This window comes from Falco cherrug, chromosome 1 (assembly GCF_023634085.1).
Source record: "Falco cherrug isolate bFalChe1 chromosome 1, bFalChe1.pri, whole genome shotgun sequence".
Classification (NCBI taxonomy): Eukaryota; Metazoa; Chordata; class Aves; order Falconiformes; family Falconidae; genus Falco; species Falco cherrug.
Window position 1 is genome coordinate 90,259,068 of NC_073697.1, and position 23,528 is coordinate 90,282,595.

Here is a 23,528-nt window from a genome sequence, read left to right on the forward strand (position 1 = left end):
TTCCTCTTTTCAGAGACAGTTCCTGCCTTTGCCCATCTCCACGGCTCTGTATGAAAACCAGTAGTGTGGTGGACAGGTTGCAACATTGTGTATCAGGATGGCCTTATTTTGACTAGAAAAATCCTTTCTCTGGTGCTATGCGATGAGATTTCTTACCTTCTTTTAGCGTAAGTGGGTGGAGTAACAGGTATCTATGTGAAATTTTATATTGTCCTCATTGAATGCCTGGAAGGCAGTGAAAATAAAAATGAGATGAGATAAGTAAAATGCTTTTGCTTCTGGCCTGCCTACCTCGGGTGCTAAGTTATTAGTCAAATACACTGTGTTCTGACTCAGCACCATTATATTCTAAGGAAATAAGTGAAGTATGAGGTGAAACTTTACTGAGCCTTTGTTCCTTCGTGGTCTTTTTGCTTCCCTGTGGTGTTACTAGTTTGACCCCTAACTTTCTAAAAGAATGGCAAACTCAGGACCAAAATAATAACGGAGGTTTGCCCTATTCAGTAAACATACTTAAGGAGCAGAGTCTTTGCTTGTGTGAATAGATGTAAAAAGTCCACATGCATATATGAGTGATGAAAAAGGTTATCTCTGCATGTCTACAGCATGTGTGCAACCCAAAGAGAAAGAGGTTTGCCTTTCTACATAGGAAAGAAGGGGCAACTTCCCAAAATAAACAACTCCTCCCACAGCCTTCAGGCAAACACCTGTGGAGAGAGAGGTCTTTCACAGTACCTGTGTGCCAATGGTTTTGTCTGCTTTCAGGTCAGCTAAGAAAATAAAATCCAGAGATGAGAGCTCTGCATTGTAAATGTGAGTCCTGTGCTTTTATGAGGGGACACTAGTAACTCTACTGAAAGGTTTGGTCTCTGCTTCTCTGCTCGCATGTTGAATTACAGAGACACCCATTACAATACGGGTCTCTGCCCTGCTCTTACGTTGGCGACTCCAGGCCTAGTCCCAAAACCCTAGGTAGGTAAGAAAACGTATGTTTGAGGGGTTTTTATCTGTACAAGTTCATAACTGTACTGCCTTTCTGTTGGTATGGGATATGGGCCACTTGCTTACAGTGAGTGGTTGTGCAATTTGGACGTGGTGTATTTTCCACAGGAGCTGGAAGTGTAGCATATTTAAGTGCAACTCTGTAACCCGTGCTTTCCACAATGGAATCTAACTCTTTCATTGATAATATTCCATGAGTACTGAAATTTAAACACAGAGTTTTGGGCTGGCACTTCTGTGAAATCAGCTTCCATGGTGAGTGAAAGACTGGTAGAAGGATATTTAATAATCTCATCAAATTCACTGTTGATTTGTTGATTTGAATAGATATCAGAAGAGAAATCTTTATTCCCTTTGAATCAAATCTCCAGATGTTTTGGTGGTGCCTTTCTCGTGTTTCTCGTGCAGATAAACCATTGTTTTTAGTTTGGCATTTTCTAACAAGAATGGATGTTGGGGTATCTGACTGCTTAGCTTTGCTAGTTACTGCTGTGCACAACAGTGAATTAAGAAACAAGAAAACTACGAAGGTTTATACCTTAAAAACCTGAACAAACACCACAACACATTCTCCTATTTTTCTTCCTGCATTAGTGCTTATTTGTACCTTTCATCTACATCAGCACTACACATGTAGAACTTGAGAACATCTTAAGACCTTAAATGCGTACCCCTCTTCATGATTCCTTCCCCTTAAATACCATTTCATGAGGTATGTAATGCATGTCTGAAGCTTCCAAAGCACTTTGCAGGCATTTAATCCTCTCTTTCTCTGTGAAGTAAGTAATATTAACATGGGAAACTGAGGCAGAAGCTTGCCTAAGGTCAAGCAACAAATCGGTAAAAGAATTCATAGTAACGCTGATGTTCTTGACTCAGACCTGTGTGTTCTTGAGTAGATCACAGTTATCTTACGAAATAGCTTCCCTTCCTCCACTCTTAAAAACGCACACTGTTTTTTGTCAATAGCAGCCTGCATCTGTAGCAAAAAAAAGAACAAACAGTGCAGCTGGGGGCTGAAACATCTTTAGGCAGCTGTACCTTATTCCTAACAGTATTGATACAGTTTTATGCTATCTTGCAAGGAGACACACCCATGGGATAGCAGGTAAAAGCAGTGTCTGTGATCCAGATACCAATTTCGGAATGCTCCGGCAGAGAAAGGAGCTGAGGGCTGTGGTCCAGGCTGAGTCCTTTACAGCAGCCACAATGGGCCAGTGTGAACACACACGGTGGGCGGTTGGGCCCATCAAAACCGCTGAGGGAATTGTGGAAAGGCGAAAAGGACGAGGAAGTGTTGCTGTTAAGAGAGGACTCTGTGTGAAATTTCTGAAGTCAGTGATTGCAGAGAGTATTTAGTGCTAATCTCTTAATGCTAGAAAAGTGTAGCTGCAGTGCTGCTCCCCCAGTAAACAATAGGGCCCAGATTGCCCTCCTGAGGCCTCTGTCCTTTTATTACAGCCCACACAGAAAGCTCATCTGAGAGGGCACTTCGAGTTAGTAGAGCAAACTCTGAACCAGTCTGAACCAGTTCAAATATCACATACGGTTGTTTTGCTTCTGCAGACTTCCTTGTTAGTCCTTGGAGGCTGTGGCTGGCATTTACTCTAGCAATAGCTCATGCTGTCAGACTGAAGGGGGAGGGGAAAGCCTCTCCTTGAACATGTCAGCAGGGGGATGCAACAGTGCAATCAGATATTGCTGCTCTCTATCGCTCTACGCTGACTCCTTTGTGGCGACTGCCTCTGTCTTGGTTTTTGGTTATGCTCAGCTTAGTTTCAAAAACTCAACATCTGCTCCTTTTGTTACAGCCCTGATGGGTTTTTTTCTTCTATTCAGATTGTTTCTAGGTTAGGAATAAAACATATTTGTTCTTGCCTCCTACATCATTGCTTATGGAAGGCTTTTCACAGGTGAGACACACGGTAATTTTCGTGATCCAGACAGAGGCAACAAAGGAATGAAAAAACCCTGCTTTTGTTGGACTCTACACGTACTTAATAGTGTTTAGTAACATTTGATGCTTACAGGGTTTTAAGCTTTAAGCACAAATCATTCTAATATTCTGTTCATGGAGGATGAGGCGTCAGTGTACCGTCTTTATTCTCGGGCATTGCAATATATGAAGAAAGCAGAAAATGGTTTAGAAAAACCAGTTTTGAGGGAAAATTGGAAGAATTATTTTGGTTTGCCAAGAAAGAAGAAAGGGGAAGTTATGGGAACATGACATATGGCCTATTACAAGGAGGGCAATGGTCAACTTTTTCCATTTTAAGCAATCTATGTTAATTTGGCTAGGAAAGAATACTTGAATTAGAAAATTGATTTTGCTTATTCCCCCCCAGTGTCTTATTTAGCAAGATTAAGTAACAGAGCGTGCTAATTCTTTCATAGGAGGTTAGATGAACTTTTGTCTGGGAAGATCCGAACATACTTGGCAGTGGCCAGAGAAGAAGAATGGGTTTGATGGCTTCTTGCAGAGTCCTTCCAGAGCTATGCATCCGTGGTTGCCTCACTTTGCACAGCATGCTGTGCTATATGTTAGCTTCCTTTTATTTTTCTTCTTTAAGAAAACTCTCAATACATTTTGACTTTTTCCACAGGTGAAAAAATAGAACAAACAAGAAAGAACAGTTGACAGACAGGAGAGAGAAAAAGCAGACGTTCATTCTGGAACCTGTATAAACAGCAGAAAGGTACTAGCTCACAGCTGAAACTGGTTCACACTGAGTTTAGGGAGGATGCTTAATGTCCCTTGATCCTAAAAATAGCATGTATATTCTCCTGTGATGTGTTTGCAGACGTGTGGATGTGTTGTGGTACATGTGTGTGTATATACGTACAGACTTTTACATGTAAACTACGTGAGGATGTAGTTGCGGAGCTATTAGCTTACTTATAGTTTGGGTAGTTACTTTAAAATGAAGTCCTAGGAAGTAATAGCTTTAATCTCTGAAAGTGTGGCAAGAAGAGCAAACCCATTCCCAAACAGCAGAAAGAGCAATTGAGTCTGCCTTTGACAGCTGCCACCTGGCATCCTATTAAACTTAACTCTGTGAAACTGCCAGGCATAAATCTTCCCTCATCCTGGAGAAAGCTTGAGATGAAAGAGGAAAAATTATGCTTAGAAGTCAGTTGTGGAAAGACTTTGATCTTTACCATTAATATGAAGGTTTTTGCATTTCTCTCAGATTCCTCATTGTCCTTCTGTGCACTAGAAACTCAGATTGCTTGCTGGAACTTGGCTGGGTGTAATGACAGGTGCAAATTTGTCTTGTTATGTAGCAGGACAGAGAGCTGGGAAGGTCTGAGGTTTGTTTCCACAGAGATTACTGCCCAGCCTGCAGTTCTTGGATCAGTATGTACAGGAGGAGGTGCTTTCTGTGCAAGATGGCATTGAAGTGTGCGTTAGTCTCATGAAATGAGCTAAAAGAAATTATTTGTACAGATTGGCAGCCCTCTGCAAACTGTTTTGGACAGGCTGTGCCTCTGGATGCATGTGTGGCTCTGCAGTTTCTGACTGTATGGAATTTGTGCCATAAAATCTCTTACGAAGAGCTATTACAAACAGAAGGCCTGATTCAGTAGCCCTTAATAAAAGTTCTTGCTTACTCTAGTTAGCTGTGCCTTCACAGAGTGTAACTGCAGAGCATAAGGAGTGTAGTAACTGAGTGTCTGTGCAGACAATGAGCATAATACCATAAAGCAGACAGCTGGTGACGTCAGTCAGGACTGACACACACACAGTTGTTTTGGTTTGGGTTGTTTTGTTCTTTTACAACCTGGCTCTGCAGGTTTTTTTGTGGTTTTTTGGTTGTTTTTTTTTTTTTTTTTTTTTTTAAATCTGATGTTATTAAACTAAATGTACTGTAGTGGTAAATCATATTGTTGAAGTGTGAATCACACACAAGTGCTAAGGCTTATGGTTTCACATCCAGTGGTAGTGCTGCTTAATTGAACTGTTTTCCTCATTACCCCTCTGTCATGCTGGTACATCTGGGTTTTTGTGGCTCTGTATTGGACTGGATGCAGAGGCGACCTGGCTGTAAGGGGTTAAAGTGTGTGTGACCTGGGGAGGAAAGGGCAAAAGTTGGCTTGGATCAGTACCTTGAGCCAGCTTGTCATACAAGTACCTGTAGCAGCCTGACAGAGAGAACTGCCAGGATGGAAATATCTGGGAGTGGAAGGGAAGGACCGCCGTTCCAGCCAGCACTGCCCTGAGAAGTGATTCATCAAGCACTGAATACAACATGCAGCTTCCTGGCATAGAAACACTTTTTCTGTGTTCAGGGGTTTCCATGTGATTTCAAAGCACTTTAAAAGAAGGGAACTTCCCTGTCCTCTTCTGAGAAGGAAGGTTTGATTGTACCTCATGTTACAGAAAGGAAGGGAAAGCGCTAAGAAGTGAAGCCGGCAGATCTGCCAAGGTCAGAAGGAGCTCTGTGGGAAAGCCAGAAATAGTTCCTTGTGCTGCAGGCCTGTGCCTTGGCCAGGCCGCCTTTGAGAGCTCATTGTCCATCAGGACCAAGTGTTCAGGTGCTTGTTTTTCGCTGCTGTAAAATAGAAACATTGCTGATGGCTCCAGGTGCCAGTGTAAAGTCACTGGCATTGCAGTATCCAGATAGCTCTGCCAGTTTAGAAGCAGAAAGTATCTTGTAACCTGCTGGAAATGCCTTGCAGAGAGGCTTTATCGCAGTGGCTAGATGCCTGCAATACGATCGCTTTAAAGCATTTTTGGGCTGTTTGCCTTGTTTTGCTGTAAGCAGGCACAGCTCTTAGAGGACGCGGAGTGCAGGGAAAGCAATCGATGAGCAGAGGTGAGAATGCAAACCTTTAACGTGGAGGGGGCACAGCTGCTGTGGCAGCGCCTACCCCCCGGCGCGGGGTCCCTCTGTAGAGCTGGGGGACCTCAAAGGGACACTCGGGGCAGGAGTTTGGTCCCCCGCGGTGGCTCTCTAGGGGTGACAGCAACGTGAAGTCCCTGAGGACGAACGCGCTCCCTGCCACACTCGGGCTTCCAGCCCAGTTCTCTTTCGGCCCGAGAATGTTCCGCGGCTGCAGGGGACAGGCCCGGACACCTTCCCCCGTGCCCCTCCCGAGCCTCCCCGGGCTCCCGCCGCTGCTCCGGGGCGGGGGGGACCCCCGCGGCCGCGGCAGGTTCCCGGCCGCCCCTTCCCCTGCCGGGGCTTCCCGCCGGCGCCGGGAGCCGCCCGGGGGCGGGCGGTGGCAGCGTTAGGACCCGGCGGCGGCTGGGCGGGGGTGTGTGTGTGTGTGTGTGTGTGCGTGCGGGGGGAGCGCAGCCCGGCGGTTGTTTACCGGGGAGCGGAGAGCCGGGGCAGGGCTCGCCGGCGCGCCGAGCCGAGCCGAGCCGAGCCGAGCTGAGCTGCGGCCCCTGGCCCTGCGCGCCGAGGATGCTGCGCGGGGGCCCGCGGCGGGCGGCGGCGCTGGGCGCGCTGCTGCTGGGCTCGCTGCTGCTGGCGGCCGCCCGCGGCGCCGAGGGTGAGTGCCGGCGGCCCGGCCCGCTTTGTTGCGGGGGACAAAGGCCGGTGAGGGGGGTGAGGGTGCCGGGGGGCTGCCCGGCCCGCCCGCACGGCTTTGGCCTCGTCTCTCCGCAGAGTGCCTTCGCGGCAACGGCGCGTCCTACCGCGGGAGCCGGCGAGTGGCCGCCGGAGGAGCCCCCTGCCTCAACTGGCTGGCGGTGCGGAGCGGCCCCGGCGCCGCGCTGCCGGCAGGTGGGTCCCGGGGGCTCGGGGAGCCGGAGGGGCGGGGAGTGGGGTTCTGGGGTGCCGGGGCCGCGGCGGAGCCCCCGCTGACGGCCCGCTGCCCTCCAGCACTCGCCGAGGACCACAACAGCTGCAGAAACCCGGACGGCGACGCCGCGCCCTGGTGCTACATCCGAGGCGCTGCCGGGGTCCCCGAGCGCAGACCCTGCGACATCGCCGAGTGCTCAGGTAGGAGCGGTCCCCTCCGGCCCCGCTTCCCCTCCTGCCCTCCCCGAGGCACTGCCTGCCGGGGGCTGGGTTTGTCACCCCCGGCTATGGCAGCACCCGCCGCCCTCCCCTGGGAACGCAGTGGACCCGGGGCTCCCCTCCGGCCCTGCCTGTGTGCGCACATCTGCCTCCCAGCTGTGCCTTGCTCCGCCCCGAGAGCTTTTGCCATTAGTGTCAGGAAGGGCCTGTGCAAAGCCTTGCCCCCCGCCCCCCCTCCTCGTTGCACTATAGGGCTGCGTTGCAAATGGCTGAGGTCTGGGCATCTGGGCACTGCAGAGCTGTAGGTAGTGTTGCTGCGGGGCATCTTATTGCTGTCTAAACAAGTGTCCTGCTGCTAAAGGGGTGCCAGGGTGAATATGGATGGGGTGGGGGAGAAGAACTTGGAGAAAACGAGAATTGAATTGAAGGGAGGGCAGAGGACAGTAAGAAATGGAAAGCCACAAACACTGGATTCCTCCTGGGTAGTCAGGGTGGGAAACAGTTTGCCAAGAGAAGAACTGTAGCTGAGGCCTGTTTCAGGGAGAAGAGATGTCAATATTGACTGGGGCTAAAGGAACCACTTGGATTTTCTGGAACTGTTCACTTATTTCTGAGCCCCTCAAGGTTTACATACTCCACTGTCCCTCAGGATTGCTATCCTTGCAAGTAAACACACCCCCTCCCCCCTGCCCCCCCCCCCATGCACCCTACCCTTTCTTCACTTTGCTCATTTTTCGCCTGGTTTTCCCTAAAGTGGAAGCAAAACAAATGTTCTGCTGCCAAGACTGTTACTCAAAACAATCGTGCAGCTTTGGGATCAGGAGAGTTACTTGGCCTTTCAGCCAATACATCATTTCCACATTTCAGGGGTTTGACTATTTTCATGGCTCAGAGCGAGCACCTTTTTATCATAGTTGTGCCTTGCAGCTCCCCTTAGCTGAGCATCTCTGGCTGACCCTCCGTAGTCACTGTGCCCTGCAGGAGCCCCTGATTTCCTGCCTCTTAACTCCCCTTCTGTACTTCCATTTCACATTCTACTGAGGGCTCAAAATGGCTGCAGGTAGAAAATCCACATGGAGTTATTGCCTGCTGTGGGGGTGAGGTCCAGGTGCGGTTTTCAGGTGTGGATGCATGCTGTGCATAGCATTTCCTAAAAGAAGGAGGGGAGGTGTTTTAGACAGGTAATAGATACCTACTTTCCACTGTCATAGCTGTTACTGTGCTACAGCTTCCATTTTAACTGTGTCTTGAAAGAAGGAGCTACCTTGAAAATCTTTCAATGTTGTCGATAAAACATCCCCAGGGCTGGGAAGGGGTTCTGTGCTGTAAGTGTCCATCCTTACGCGCCTTTGTTTGGGCTCTGGCCGAGAACTTGCTGTACTTACGCCAGTCAGTGGCTGTGTGACTGAAGTGTTGCTCTGCCTTAGCCTGCCCATCACACTAAAGGAGTTTGCTACGTGGCTGCAAAGAGGGAAAGAATGTCCCCAGGTTGTTTTCACACCAGCTGGAGCCTCCTTCCGTCAAACCTTCCTGTGTCAGGAAGATTGAGGCAGAAGAGAGATAAATAGGCTCCTGGGAGATTTGGAATGGAGATCCTCATAATCTTGTTCATGTCTGTTCAGCACGCTTGAAACTGCAGCCTGTATATCGATCTATACACTAAATGAAGTCATTGTGCATCTCCTGGACTCATGCCCTGAACCAGAGTTCTGTTCTGCTGTGTGACTTCTGTCTCATCTGTGGTGGTGCCTTGCACTCCTGGTTAAATAAGTTCATGTCAAAGGGAAGCGGGGGGGGGGGCGGAAAAGTACATTTCTTGTCTGCCTTGGTAGGATTTCTGGCAACAGCTTAAGAGGGAACAAGTATTTGTCAGTGTACTTTGAAGGAGGTTCAGTCTAGATCTGTCCCACTCATAAGGCACGTGTTGTTTTTGAAATACTTATCAATGCTTGGTATTTTGTGTATCTCTTTCCCCTCAGCAGATGCTACAGCTGCCACAGCCCCAGTCCCTACAGGAGAAGTTGATGCTTCTCAGGAGGTCGACCAGGTGTTTGAACCAGCTGATACCTTGCCCTCCCGGAGCGAGGCAGCTGCTGTGCAGCCTGTCATTGGGATCAGTCAGAGAGTGCAGATGAACTCCAAAGAAAAGAAGGACTTAGGGACACTAGGTATGAACCCAGGATCATGTGATGGATCCATTCCTGTAATTCTGACAGGATGGGTTTTTTCCAAGGCTCTGAAAGCAATCCTATAGCTGGATCTACCGCCTCCAATTTTGCCTCTTTCCTTTCTCTCTTTGCAGGGTACGTGCTGGGGCTGATCATGATGGTGATAATCATTGCCATCGGAGCCGGCATCGTCCTGGGATACATCTATAAGAGGTGAGCAACTATTCTCCTTTGCCCAAAAGCTGGTGTACACGTGAAGCAGCGTTTATTGAGCAGGAACGTCTGAGCACCTGCAGAGCCAAACCGATGCCAGACAGAAGCATGTTTTGATGTGGCACGTTGTGTAAGAGTTTCACTTGTCGCAGTGAGGAAAGAACTATTTGAGAGTTAATCCCATTCTTCTCCATGTCACCCATCAACATGGTATTCTGTCCCATTTAAAGTTTAAAACTGCTCTCTTTATTTTTTAGTTTTGTGTGTGTGTGTGTGTGTGTGCATGCGCGCCTTGATGTGGCTTTCTCAGATGCATCCAGGGGAGCAGAGTTTTACGTAAGAGCTGGAGAGAGCAGATCCCAGGTGCCCTCACAGGAAGTGTCTTTTCTGATCAGAAAAAGAACAATCCTTCTAGGAGGCCACCTGGTCCCCTGGTTTCTTTAGTCTAGCTAGCTTTAGAAGAAAAACAATTGGCAAATTCTTTGCCACTCATGCATTGTGTCCTATGAAGCTGAATATCAAGTAGCACTTTTTTTTTTGGTCAAAGTTCATTTCACCAAAGCTTTTGTATACTTTAAAGTAATTTTTGATTCAGAAGTTATTATTTGTTCATCCGCTTCACTGTGTTGGACAGAAATGTTTGGGTAGGTCAGCAGTGTTTGAGGTTAGCGGTAACAGCAAGCAGCTCAGTTGTAAGAGACAGGGCAGGATTAACAAATGGCAGTGAATGTCGCTGCAGCAAGTGAAGGCCCAGGCTCCCTCCTCTGGGAGGATTTGTTCTGTATTTTGGCTGTTTGACAGCAGTCTGACACAACCAGGCAGAAGGAGCCCTTTCCCAAGCTGGGACATGTCCTTATGTAAGTGTTTATAATAAATGCCGACAGAAAAAAAAACAGAGGGAGGAGTGTTACGTAAGGGGCAAAACACAGAGCGCTGCTTGTCGAGGAATCTGATTTGAGGTGTTACTTCAGAGACTGCTAGCAGGAACAGCAGCCACTGCTGCACGCTCGTAGGCAGCTTTGACAAGCTGCCAAAATGCTTATTTGCTGACAGGAAACCCCAGCAGCTCTGCCTGGTTGGGATCACAAGCCCCAGGAGAAGTGCGTGGTGCCTGTCCCACCTCGCTCCTGTCTTCGGTGGGAAGAAGCAATAGACCAGTGCTGAGCTTTGTCCAAATACAGCTTTGCTGCTTCAGCCCCAGAGAGCTCACAGCAGGGCTGCAGTGCAGGTTTGCTGTCTCTCTTCTTGCCTTGCTCTCAAAATCACGTGTGCAAGCTGGCAGGTTTGGCTAGGTGTGGTGAGAAACCTTTAATGGCTTGTAGTGGCTTTTGGTGTACGTAGCTTTTCCAGAGACAGCGTGCTATTAATGCCATCCATTTTTAAAGCAAGGCAGTTTTTCCTCAGTACAAATTACAGAGGTGTCGCCTCCCTTAGCAACAAAGCCTAAGGTAGGTTTGAGGAGCTGGTTGTGGATGTAAGCTGTTAGCTGCAGCGGCAGAAGGCAGGGCCAGCTTTAATAAATAAGCTTCAGTACCTTCAGGAACTTTAATTTGGCTCACAGGTTTGTTTGCTGCCACAAAAGGCAGAATCTGTCACCACCTCTGGTATTTGTTTCTATCCGATGAAGCAGGTTACGGAAGCTCTTTTCCACAGCAGTGGGCTTTGCGCCATCTTACCGCTCCCCTGGGCCTGCGCCGGGCGGTGCTGGGGGACTATAAGGTGTAAGGAAACATTTGTCAGCTCCATGGTTTGGAGGAGAAGCCTGGCTTTACAGTCAGCATTTGGCAGTAGCAATGTCAGTGAATAAGCCAGCTTGTGGGGGAGGGACAGGCTTGACTTCACTTGGCTGCTTGTTTTTTGAAGATGCTCAGATGGGGTCCTCTGCTTACAGCAGGGAAAGTTTCTGGCCCTCTGTATGTAGCTGAAACACCTGTTTCTTAAAAAGCAGAGTCCCTTCTTTTCCACTATATCACCTTTACTGGGACTGCCTCGGAGCAGTGGCACTCACCCCATGCACATTTTGTGGTTTTTTTTTGTTGTTTTTTTTTTTTTTTAATCTAGGGGGAAAGACCTGAAGGAAAAGCACGAACAGAAAGTTTATGAGCGTGAAATGCAGCGCATCACACTGCCACTCTCGGCGTTCACCAATCCTGCCTGTGAGTTTGTAGACGAGAACACAATTGTGGTGCACACCAACCAGACACCTGTGGAGGACACACACGATGGTAGTGGCCCGCTCATGGGGCAGGCGGGTACTCCTGGGGCCTGAGCAGCTCTGGCAGGAGCAATACAGGCTGAGCAAAGCCTCCGGCTTCCCACTGTGAGTGCGGGGGGGTTGCGTGTGTTCATTTCTATTTTGTTTTCTTTTTGAAGAAAGCCAGATGAAGGTGATGCAGAGGGACAGAAAATGGGCTGTTCATCATGATCTGTTTGAGGGGCACCATTCAGTGCATGACCAGCTGGGGACTGGTGTGGTGGACCCTGCTGCTTCCTCCCACCTATCTCCACGGCATGCCAAGGAGCTGGGGGGGATGACGGGCCAGGCTCACAACTGGCCACAGATCCCATAGCCTGCAGTGTGGTCTTGGCTTCCTTTTTTTCTGTTCCTTTCCTATTTAATGGTGTGCACTGTTACTTAAGTTTCAGCCTGGAACGCCAGGAGGAAGCAGTACCGCAGGGACTGAGGGGAGCTTCACATCAGACTTAGCTAGATAATTACACTGATTATAGTTCCTGCCTTTTTGCTTTAGTGGCTGAGAGCTGGAGACACTGTCCAGAATCCTGCTGCTGGATCAGGTTTTTTTCCAAGGAAGAGTTTACTTGAAGGATGGCTTTGGCCAGGAGCAGTATGTTTAGCCCCAGTGTCAATTTGGAAAAGCTCTTCTCAAGCTCTTGACAAATCCAGGTCTTCCAGGGCTGAGGCCACATCTCCATTCCCCTGTGGGGGTGCTACATGCACAGCCACAGTTGTAGGTGTCCAGGTGGTCTGTGCTTCCTGCTCACTTACACAGATCAGGAGACCAAAGGCCAGCAGCAGATAGTTGTGAAGTGACGAAAACAAACTGCCCTTCTGTTACCTACAGCAGGTTGAGCACTGAGGATAGATAACATCCTCTTCCGAATTCCCTTGTCCTTTTCCAGAGCCAGCTCTGGACAAGAGTGGCCAAGCCCGCTGTGGAGGTCACCCCGACCGTAACGCAGCAGCTTTTGCTCTAAGGGCAGGACAGGGCAGCTGCTCTTGCAGGATCCCAAAGGTCTGGGCATGGCTTCGGGCCCAGCCTCCTTCACACACTCCGCTTCTGCAGCGAGACTACTTGCTTAGAGCCTGGCCCTATTAGAGAGGTTTTGTAACAACTTTTATTAGCGTTTCAGGGGGTTTGGAAGGGATGGTTGCTGCAGTGTCTCCCAAACGGCACCAAGGCAAGGCCATTTCAGGGAAACATCCATCCCCGCCTCAGGGGATTCAAGCCATTCAAGTAAGTTTTCTAGCCATCTGCTTTACAGCTGTGGGCCTAACAGGGAGCAGCACTTGGCAGCAGGGGTTTTAGTGTTAATGATTAATTCAGAAAAGGGAAACGTTTTATTTTTAAATGCCTTTGAATACCATTTCTTTGTAAAATCTTTTAAATACCTCATTATGAGAAGGTGCAGATTGTGCTACCTTGTATTAAAGCTTAAAAAGAAAAATGCTCTGTAGACGTGTGTGGACTGTGGCTCATCTGTAAAAGTTCCTCCTGCCGGAGCAGCATCCTTTTGCCTGTTGCAGACTTCAAACTGAGGAGAAGGGAAGATGCCACTTCAGTTTGCCAGGCTCAAAGGTAAATCCCTACAAGCAGCGCCTCGGCTCCCCAGCACTACAGGGGCACGGAGCTGTCTCCTTGCTGCTGGCAGCTGTCTTGGGCGCTTCCTGAGAAGCAGCTGTGGGGGTGTGAGCTGTGCTGATGAAGCAGGCTGGCCCGTGGGCAGGTGCCCTGTTACAGCCCCTTCCTGCATGACGCAGGGCAGTTCTGCTGTGGTGCCTCAGCAGCAGCTCTGTCTCTGGGCCTTGCCTCAGAAAGTGGGATGGAGATGAGCACAGCAGGTTACAGGAAGCGCTGACATAGCCAGCATTTTCGTTCAGTTGTTGCCTTAACAAATGCCCCCTGAACTCCCTATTTTAGAATAACAGATTTCCAAGAACAGGCTGTATTTTTATCCCTGGATCAGAAAAGGAAAATGGAGAGAGGCTCCATGTTCTGGTGTCTCCTGTCCACCCTTAAAAAAAAACCGCAACAACCAACAAAGCTTGGCAACTTCTTCCCTTTCCATCGCTCCAGGTAAATAGTTCTGTAGAGCACTTGCGCTGCGTCTGTATAGTTCTGTAAATGTGGCAGAGTCCTCTGTTCAAGAACAGGCGTTCTAGACGCTACCCCGTCTGTGCAGGTTTGATGTTGCCACATTGTGACAACAATAGAAACCCAAGAAAGTTACAGCTTCCTGCTTTGTGTAACACAGAGACAACACAACCTTGTTTTCATGGCATACATTTACTGCTTTTTAATTTAGTTAGAACATGGAGCTGTGCAAATCACAGTTCATAAACCCCACCCACACATCACCCAGGACTCCCCCCTTCAGGGGTTCCCCTCACAAACCAGCCTGGGAGGGGGAAAGAAAGGGCAAATCTTATTAACAATCCTGAATCCACTGGACCCAGTTTAAAGAGGCTCCTCTGCTGATTCACAGCACAGGGAGTCCCCAGTGTTTCTAAAACACCACTACAGACACTAAAAACACCCCCCAAACACACACCTTTTGTCAGGTGAGGGCTGGCCCCATGTTATTTTACATAATACTTTTAATTCATGGGTAGGGGGAGGAAATCAAAGTAACAGCAAAGACTAACACCCATCCCCCACCACTCAATACCGAAGGGAGGGGGGGAAAAAGGAGCACACAAAAAATCCAGTTAAACCAAGATGTTTGTGAAACCTAAGAGCAGGACTCGAGCCAGCTTTTTGTTAAGTTCTGCCAACCACACGCGAGCTACTGCAGCAGTAGCTTGCTTCCTTCTCCCACCGAGGGAGGCAGAAGAGAAGTGCTGGAAGAAAATACATCCCCACCCACCTCCCAATAACTCCAAGCCCTTCTTTCTCCCCCAAAGCAGGGAATGACCCTGAGGAAAGTTTCTGCTTGGAGGATCAGCTCAGGTATTGCAGCAGCAGCTGCAAGAACGACCTTCAAAGGGAGCAACTTGCAGAGCCTGCAGGAAAGGATGAGGTAATGGCAACTGAATTACTAGTTCTCCAGCTGCCACTCCTGGGAGAATGGGACATTCTCCAGCACTTTTCTGTTCATGACAAGTCCATCCTTTAAGTAACCTTGGGCATATCTCCTTTTCCCATCGTCCGTGCACAAAGTCTGAGCCACTTCAGACCTTTGGCTTTCTCAAGAGCACCTTCTGCCACTCTTTCTGTCACCTCACGTCCACAGCCAGTGCCTAGTGCAGTTCTACACATTCACGTTCAAATACTTTCACCTAGGTTAAGGTTCTTGGGCAAACAAGCTCAGTGTGCAGGCCCAGGGTCTGAAGATGCTCAAGTGGCTCATTTGCTGCCTGCCTTGTTCACCATCTGAAGGGGCAAGCAGAGCTAAGTCTTAGTGTTTCTAGGCAGGCTGTTGGAGGTATTCGGAGACAGAGGAGGAAAAAAAGCCACAAAACCAAACCAAAACAAAAATTCATACACGCTTCCCCACAGACAAGGTATTTCAGGAGAGCTGCCCAGTTCCTGGGGCTTTTCACTCCCTCCCCTGATGCACATTGGAGGTCAAAATCTCAGTGGGTTGTTCTGGAAAACACATGCACAAACATATACACACACATTACACACACACACGCTGTCCCGGTGGGGCCTTTTGCTGGATATCCAATTTCCCCAGCGTTCTGAGCAGGGTTGTCAGGGGGAGAAGCAGTTCCAGAAGTGCTGGTCCTTGCCCAGGAGAGTCTCCTACAGCAATTCCCTCCCTAGCAGACAGGCCATGGTGGCTTCACAGCTTGCAGCCAAGTTCTAAGGCACCACAGTAAAGAAGCCTGAAAAGGCCAGAGAAACATTTCTCTAGCCTGAAAATTAAGTGTTGAGCAGCTTTCCTAGGTGCAGTTGGCAGGAAACAGCTCTTCTTGCTTCTGAAACATGCCAGAAATCCACAGTGAATCAGGATGTCCGAGAGGAGGGGTTCTGGGTGGGGAGAGAGAGGCAATGCAGCAAACGCACAGCTTGGTGCCCCGTTAATGCCCTGGAAGTGGCTGAAGTGTGCATCCCTCCCTGTTGCTCATCTCAGCTCCCATGGAAATGGTGCAGGCGGCAGGACGAGCTGACTAGGGTGTGTTTTCAGGTAGCTTGTCACGGTTCAGTCCATACTGCACGCTCACGTTGTGGTCCAGCTCCTCCAGCTCAGACGGAAGCGGGATGGCAAGTTCTCCCAGGTAGAGAGAGAGAGCTTCAAAGGAATCTTCCAGCTTGGAAAAAGGGGGCCTAGAAGCAGCAGTGAGTACATGTGAGTGGGAAAGAGGAGGCAGGAGAGCATCTAGAAAGGCTGAGCCAGTTGTCCATCCAGGTCACTGTCCCGTGCACAGAAGTGTGAACAGGGACACGATCCCTCCCCATTCAGCTTCCAAGGCTGCAAAGATACCGTCTGTCTGGGCTACCTGGTTTTACAGCCGATTTTACCAGGGAGGTCCAGCTCTTTTGCAGCCCGCTTGGCATCAACACTGTTCTGAAGCTACGAGTTTCGCAACTGAAATCTAATTAAGTATTCACCTTTCAGAGCTGCTGCCAAGGTCTGCCCCTACTTCTTGTACATGAGAAACCCTGAACAATCACTCCTGCTTTACCCAGTCCCAGAAATGGTTTCAGAGCCCTCTACCATATACAGCGGTCTCTCTCCCAAGCTGATGAGGCGTTAGTCTCTCCTCATGTGAAAGCCTTCGAGCACTCCCACCAGGAATGCAGCCCTCTTCCACCCTCTGTGCAGACCGATCCTTCTAAGGGGAGACGGACACATCCTCCAGGGTTACAAAGAGGAGTCCTCCAGACCCCAAACCTACCTGCTCTCTGGTTCCAATCTGCAGCAAATAGCAGCCAGAGGGAAAAAGGCTGGAGGACAGTCAGCAGGAACAAACTTCTCCCAGAACAGCTTGACATTAAGGCCAAAATCCAGTGTGCGTGGGAGACAGTCTGGGTCAGCGTAAACCTGGCCTATGATCTAGGGAAAAAGGAGAGAAGTGCTTCAGCACGGCAACATTTCCAGAGGGTTAACAAACAGGGAACTTCAGCAACAGGCAGGGGCTCCTTCAAACCGATAGGGAGAAAAAGGAAGAGCAGAAACACTGCTCCTCCTTTCCAAAGGGGCCAGTCACATAAGGGAATGAGCGAGGCACCGTGTACAGGCAAACTTCACATGAAACTTTTTCAAGACCTGGTGATGTGGCCACTGTTGTGAAGGAAGGCCCACACGCTTCTCTTTCTCCCCAGGGTCTCTCTGCTAGAAAATACAGGATGCTGTGCACCTCCCAGAGAGCCTGACAGAGTCTTGCTGCTGGGTCAGCTACTGGGGATGACATAGCCCATCCTGATCACAAGCCATCAACACAACCTGCACCACCATCCCAGCTCTCCCCTCTCACATAATCTTACCACATCACCAGCAAAGCTCCTCTGTCTACGGAGCTTGTCCTGAACAACGCTGTGAAGTCAACGCACCAGAGTTGCTCTGTTACAGGCAGATTCAACCCCACCCACAGCCAGAGGGTAAGGGCAGAGAGAAGAACCACTGTAGCCAAGGCCCAGGAGGTTGCAGGTGAGAGGAGGAGATGGCTGGGTGGAACAGAGAAGCCCTGCTCCAGCACTTAGAAGTCCCAGCAATCACCACCTACCGTGTGAGCTGCACCCACCACCTCCAGCACTATGGGACTCAAAAGTGTAGTAAGGGGGAAGGAACCCGCAGCGGAGAGCTGTGGGGTGATCTGGACGCAGACAAGGTCAATGTCAATATAGACTCCCACATGAGGAAGAGTATTACATTTAAAGCCTCATCAGCTGTCACAAAGAGGGCGTTATTTATAACCACCCAGGCTTCTCTATGCCAATAACTCAGAAGGAGAACCACATCCTGTAACTACAGCGGAACGCCCATTGTATGCTTTGGCAGGGTTATTTCTTTATCTGTTTGAGTGCGTAGCTTCTTTTTTTAGTGTCCTTATTTTGGTGACAAGGAAAATGTTCATATGCTACTACCCATTTATTTGTCTTTTTTCTAGATGAAACAATTGTTTTAGTCCCGCATACAGATTTTTCAAGTTCCTAAATCTATCACTCACAACCACAGCATTCTCTGAGAGGAGGGCCCAGGGTAAACAGAGCTCCAGATGAGGCCGCAAAGATTTATGCACATACATTTTCTTTGTCCCCTTCATCCAAATGCTGAAGATGAAACTGCTGGTCTCCCCTCATATTCCTTTAACTGCTGTTATCTGTACACATAACCACCTGCCTTTCATCTGTATTTCCACTGTCTTACACACCTTTTAAACTGAAAATACTTTGCAGTGGTGCTCTCTGCAGACAGCAAAGCCTGATATAACAGTAAGGCTGCATTGACTGAGATAAACGAAGCCAACCGACTGCAGGGTGCAAGCTTCACTAGCCAAGCTGCAAAGGGTTTCAGTTTCCCTTCTCTGAAGTGCCATCCCCAGTGGAGGCCCTGAATTTGCTGAGATTATACAGCTGATTGTTCTTTTAACGAGGCAGCAGAAAAAGAAAATATATCACAGTTTTAAGGAACTTGTCTACTTTTAAATGGACACCAGGGCTCAATCAGAACCTGACAGACTTTTTTACAGCTTCTCTCAATCCAGGAGGAACCTCTCTATTTCTTTCAGTCCAGCAAGAAACTCTCTCCGGGGCCAAAAAGTTACAAGGTCCCTGAGGGAACAGAGGCAGGGTAGACTTGTACTCCCAGCCTAATTCACTGTGGCCTTCGGTCACAGACTGCACACTCAGATACAGAGAGCTGGCCGACACAATGTGTGCGAGGAGATGGCAGTGGGGAAGACTTCCGTTGAAGATAACTGTGTGACATCCTGGTCTTACCTCACAGAGAACAATCCCAAATGAAAAGATGTCTACTGTCTCATCGTAGCTCTGTCCTGCAGGAAACATAAGATGCTCAGCTCTGAGAGAAACATTTCCCCATCCAGCTATTCCAGCAGCTGCCAGTCCAAAGCTGAACTAAGCCTGTTCTCTGACGAGCTCTACAACAGGAGACAGCAAGGCTTAAATCTGAGCAGCGTCTGTTGCCTCAAAAATATGCATACCAACTGCGCCTTCCTGTACAGTGCCATCACATATTTTAACCTCGCTTCCTTTTCTTACCAGGGAATTACAGGATGACACGGAGAAGCCTTGTGTATCAAAGGTCTGAACAAATGCTAAGGGTAACTATGGAAAGCTTCTGCTTTCCCGCTTCTTTCCTTTCCTTCTGCTTTCCTTTTCCAGTCAGTCCCACTGACTGCTGTTCTAGCGCACCTCTACAGTGCACGAGTCGGTGTTTGGATTCCCCAGCAGCCAGCGAGTGCCCAGTCCCTGCTGCAGTGACTGCAGAGATAATAAATTACACGCTAACAGCACTTCGAATCTGGGAAAGCAGAGTGGCTCCAGCACGCCATTCTCTGCTTACAGACCCGCCCCTCCCAAGCCAGGATCTGGTAAACAGCCTTGCTTTCAGAGGTGATGTCAGACTGTGCTCTTGCTGTTCTCTCGACAAATGCCAGGTCTGAGACAGGCTCTGAGAAGCAGCCTGTGAATCCAGTAGGGCCTGTAGGCCTCGAGAGGAGGAAAACACAACAACATGGAGAGGAGTTGAGCTGGGGGAAAGAAGCCCAGTTCTCCCTTCCCTGGTGGACTCTGTTGGACAATATGATATCATATCATATCATAGGTAGCCAAAGTGTCCAGCCTGGTCAGACAGACCCACTCACTAAGAGGAAATGGTGTCCATTGTATGTCACCCTTACCTCAACTCCTGCAGGGGCAGCTCTTCCCCCTGGGGACATAGTTCGTCCTTAACGCAACTGAGGGCTGCATGCCGAAGCCCAGATTTCCCTGCACTTTGACAACTCTACCCCCAATCCTGAGGCTTCAGCAAACCCGGCAGCAGATAGCTTCTCCCTGGATCTAAGCAACAAAACACGTAAGCCTCATCCTGGACTTGAATGATCCGTATCTCAAGGGGCAGGTCCCAAGCAAGGGGCTATAACAGAAACTGATCTCAGGTTCAGTCTTATTTCAGGCCTCTCTTGTCTTCCCCGTTATCTGGATCACAGCAAATTTAGGTCTGTTGCCCTCCTGAAGAATCCTGCTGCCAAGCCAGGAGCGTTACCTCGCCCGCTCCAAGGATTACCAGCTCAGGTACTGCAAGAGAAGTGCAGCTGGGGCCCCTGTGTGTATAAATAAGCTTGCATATTAGCAGGGCTAAAACCACATGCTCTAATAGGTTTGTTTGTTACTAGGGCTCAGGAGCTTTCAGTAATCCCATCATCCCTATACCTTGCCACAGGCAGTCTCCTCACCTGCACCCTGGTATCGGTATCTTACCATTTAGCATCTCTGGGGCCATCCAGTATGGGTTGCCGACCACCGTGTAACGCTTCTTCCTGTCACTCTTGCGTAGGGTTCGTTTCTTGGCAGATGGCTTCTCCAAAGTGGGCTTTTTTCTTTCCTCCACAATCAGCCGAGACAGACCAAAGTCAGCCACCACCACCGTCTTATCCTACACAAGGGGTTTAGCACAAGCCACTGATTCCTCTCAGCTCCTTTCCAGAGCAAAGAGGCTGCAGTTCCTGTTCACTATCAGCTACATGGCAAGGCAAACTATCAAGGTTTCCTGCAGCCAGAGGAGTGTAGCGAGCTGTCTAGACAGGTGTAAGACACCCAATTCACGATCCCAACTCCTTATTTCCTCTCTTTGTTGTCTTGCTTCCTGTGTGGTCACTAACACTAATCTCATCAATTTGGCTACACTTGCCAGGACAAACCTGGACCTTTCCTTTCAGAACTCCCTACTCTACCCTGGCCAGGAATTAATTTAGACTTTCATCCTGGGTCATCTGAAGCCCGCACACTGATCTCATATTCCAGCCAAGTGAAACAAGGGCAAGGCTTGAGGAAATGAAGCTATACATAAATCTTGTGACCTAGCGTTTCAAAAAGAGAGGGCACACACATGTACACGCACCCACACACTTGTCTGAATCCTGACTGCCAATAAAACAAGGCATCAAGTGGTTAGAAGAACAGAAGCAGCTGTATCCCAACATTTTATAGCTGAGACAGGGAATAGAGCTGTAGCAATTCCCATAACGTGACTGATAGTAGGAGATGCCACCACAGGAAAGAGGTGAGAGAACAGGGTTAAGAAATGGTGAAAGCCAGACCAGCCTGGAAAATCCCATGTGAAGATGAATCTCCCTTGTTTAGGGCACTAAAAGCCTGACAAAAGAGAGAACATCATGGAGAGAAAACCGAGGGAAGAAGGTAACAGGGAGGGGAGCAGCATGCTGTGGGGAACAGAAGTGTAGCTCACCAACTTGATCAGGCAATTGTGTGAATTCAGGTCTCTGTGAATGATGCACATGGAGTGCAAGTAAGCCTGGAACAGAGGGAGAAAGTTTGTTGTTAGGGGTTCTCAGGCTGCTATGTCCCTTCACATCTACAGACCTCAACAACCAGACGCTAGCAGTCAGGCAGCACCCACAGCCCGTCAGACACCACCCTGCTGAAGCAACCAACCCTGCCCCTGGAGGTTTGCTCCGTGACAAAGGGACAGTCCGACTCACCATTCCAGAGGCAATTCCTTTGGCAAAGCTGACCTTCTGCTGCCAGGGAAACGGGTCCTGAAAGACAAGTCCTAAACGGTCAGGGACTGTCTTACCAGCCAGCTGGTGACAGCAGTCCCTCCACAACAGGGACTCTTACAGCAGTCACAGAAAGACAGTACAGCCCTAGGGAGAAGGCCCTTCCTGCCTCTGGCCATCCACAACTAAGCAGCAGCTTTTCCACACAGCTCCAAAGGAGAAGATCAACAACAAGCACCATGAGGCTGGCACAGCCAATGACACACTGTCAACCTCGTTGAGGAGAGGTCCACCATGCTTCCATACTCACCGCGTTGCGGAGGAAGTCCTTCAGGGTGCCCCCCTCAATGTACTCAGTGAGGAGATTCAGCTTCTTGTCCTTGTACAGTACACCGATGAACTTCAGCACGTTGGGGTGATCCAGGCTGCGCATCACTTTCACCTGGGAAGCAAAGACATCCCACCCCAAAGAAAAGTCCTGACAGATCCACTCTGAGGTGACAAACACTCTAATGCTGGAGGTCCCCTCCAGAGATCACAGAGTGCACTCAAACTCCAACCTTAAGGCAGGCAATTAGCCGTTGCCTCTTCATTTTCACGCTGTGCAATTAACCTGATCTTAGCCTTTAAGGAGAGCACCCTTGAGTTTGGCTAACTTTGAAGAGACGGGAGCTCTCCAGGGCAGCTATCTGGTCTGTACTGCATGTGTCAGGGCCAGAATAGCAGCATCAGGTGTTTAGGAAGTTGCCTTTAAGCTAAATCTGACTTTGAAAAACATGGTAGGCAGCCACCAAGAAAATAGTTTAGCTTAAGTACAGCAGGAGCCTTAAATATCTTACAGATATTGGCCCTCATCACTTCTATCTATGCACAAGGCTCAAGGGATAAATCCTTTATGTAGCGCACAGCTCCATTTTCCTCAGACTTAGGCTGCTTTTTTTCATTGAAAAATTAATGAACTGGGAGCTGAAGCCATGTCTTTTGCTCAGTGTAAGTGAATCACACTTCACCACAACAAACATTCAGCTCATGTCGGCTCTTCCCCTGTGTGACTTCTTCCTCAGCGCCTTGATTCCTGCCAGGCTGCTGGCATGATCACTCTCTCTGGAGAAGATGGAAGACAGTTCCACCACACTACTGGCTCAGAAGCTTTTTGAAATCTTGCTCCTACCTCTGTCAAGAAAGTCTTCTGCGTTTCCTCATCACAGCGAATCAGCTCCTTCATCACCATCACCTTTCCTGTTGCTTTGTGTGTCACCTGGTGGAAACAGAAACCGCAACTACAGGCAAGGTTCAAGAATACACAGCTCCAATGCTCTTGCAACTCTTCTAAAAGAAAGGGTAATACTCCCCTCCATCCAGAGCAGGATATAAGTGAGAGAAAATTCAGAGCTCAGGGATTTGCAGAAAACTGCAGAAAATTCCTCCTTTCAGAATTCAGCAAAGACTCTGTAGGTGAAACAGAAATTACCTAAAGCCGACAAGAGGGATCATACCAAGAGATCAACAGCATCCCAAGAACCAGAGCTGAAGTCTCCATTTTAGGTAGCACAGGGCTGAGCATGCATACAGGTTGTCAAAGCCTCTGAAGGCATCAGTTCCGTACTTGTGCACGCCTCAAGTTCCCTTACAGAAAGTATGTGCCCAGCGTGATGCTCATATTTCGTACACAGACTCTAACGACTCTATTCTGTATCAGCCAAGGAATCAACATTCACTTGCACCAGAAACGAACCAAACAACCCCAAACTGTATTACTACATGCTTTGGTTTTATGGGGACTCTGAAGCCTGACACTTTCTGATGAGCTTGTCAAAATTACTCATGTGCAAGTGGAACTGGGATGTACAGGCTGTTTAGTTAAGGCAGGACGCAGTTATTTTACCATGCTCCTGGCGAGTAGTGTGTTGCCACCTGTTGCTTCACCTGCATGGTGTCAAACAAACAGAAATCCACTATAAATATCAAGTAATAAACTTCCTGGCTCTTGACACAGAAAGCATTTCCAGTTCCTCAAGAGCTGTTTGCCTGTATTCAACTAGTTCCTGGCATTTTGCTGTGTTCTAGAGGTTTCTTTTAATCAGCTCTGCCTTGCTTGCATGGGGTGCATGACTAAGTAGAAAGGGTCCAAATTCTGATAAGCAGGTTTTCCTGGAAATCCTCTCCACTTCAGTTACTTAACTTGGACAGCTCAGTCTCCCTAAGGTCTCCAGGTAACTGAACAATCACCTTCTCTCTAGGAACAAAAGGGAACTATTCTGACCAGATACAGTACTTGTTGCATCC

General features: G+C 48.8%; 2 protein-coding genes across 7 annotated transcripts in view; one reads left to right on the forward strand and one right to left on the reverse strand.

Moving 5' to 3' along the window:
• The first annotated feature begins 6,225 nt into the window (after positions 1-6,225).
• On the forward strand, positions 6,226-13,048 carry PIK3IP1 (phosphoinositide-3-kinase interacting protein 1). Of its 4 annotated transcripts, none has more exons than XM_055705589.1 (6): positions 6,241-6,501; positions 6,618-6,734; positions 6,834-6,953; positions 8,951-9,139; positions 9,274-9,352; positions 11,414-13,048. In XM_055705589.1, the coding sequence occupies exons 1-6, from the start codon at positions 6,414-6,416 to the stop codon at positions 11,619-11,621; spliced, it is 801 nt and encodes a 266-aa protein (XP_055561564.1). In that variant the 5' UTR covers positions 6,241-6,413; the 3' UTR covers positions 11,622-13,048. The 4 variants fall into 4 exon arrangements, with proteins under 4 accessions (XP_055561577.1, XP_055561584.1, XP_055561564.1 ...); XM_055705592.1 differs by having other exon boundaries at positions 6,244-6,501; positions 8,954-9,139; XM_055705602.1 differs by lacking the exon at positions 6,618-6,734 and having other exon boundaries at positions 6,226-6,501.
• Positions 13,049-13,818: 770 nt separating this feature from the next.
• LIMK2 (LIM domain kinase 2) overlaps positions 13,819-23,528 on the reverse strand; it is a 32,400-nt gene continuing 22,690 nt past the window's right edge. For all 3 annotated transcript variants that reach the window (XM_055705421.1, XM_055705433.1, XM_027814110.2), the window contains 8 exons: positions 22,414-22,500; positions 21,553-21,684; positions 21,225-21,281; positions 20,972-21,037; positions 19,984-20,158; positions 18,481-18,536; positions 16,437-16,594; positions 13,819-15,864 (listed from right to left, as the gene is read on the reverse strand). In XM_055705421.1, coding sequence (XP_055561396.1) covers positions 15,708-15,864; positions 16,437-16,594; positions 18,481-18,536; positions 19,984-20,158; positions 20,972-21,037; positions 21,225-21,281; positions 21,553-21,684; positions 22,414-22,500 — 888 coding nt within the window. In that variant the 3' untranslated portion in view covers positions 13,819-15,707. The remainder of the gene's footprint in view (positions 15,865-16,436; positions 16,595-18,480; positions 18,537-19,983; positions 20,159-20,971; positions 21,038-21,224; positions 21,282-21,552; positions 21,685-22,413; positions 22,501-23,528) is intronic.

Bases quoted from the DNA above. Each gene is read 5' to 3' on its own strand.
- PIK3IP1 (XM_055705589.1), top strand. From the start codon at position 6,414: ATGCTGCGCGGGGGCCCGCGGCGGGCGGCGGCGCTGGGCGCGCTGCTG. The intron at 6,954-8,950 runs GTAGGAGCGGTC...CTTTCCCCTCAG, and splicing joins CGACATCGCCGAGTGCTCAG to CAGATGCTACAGCTGCCACA. The intron at 9,140-9,273 runs GTATGAACCCAG...CTCTCTTTGCAG, and splicing joins GAAGGACTTAGGGACACTAG to GGTACGTGCTGGGGCTGATC.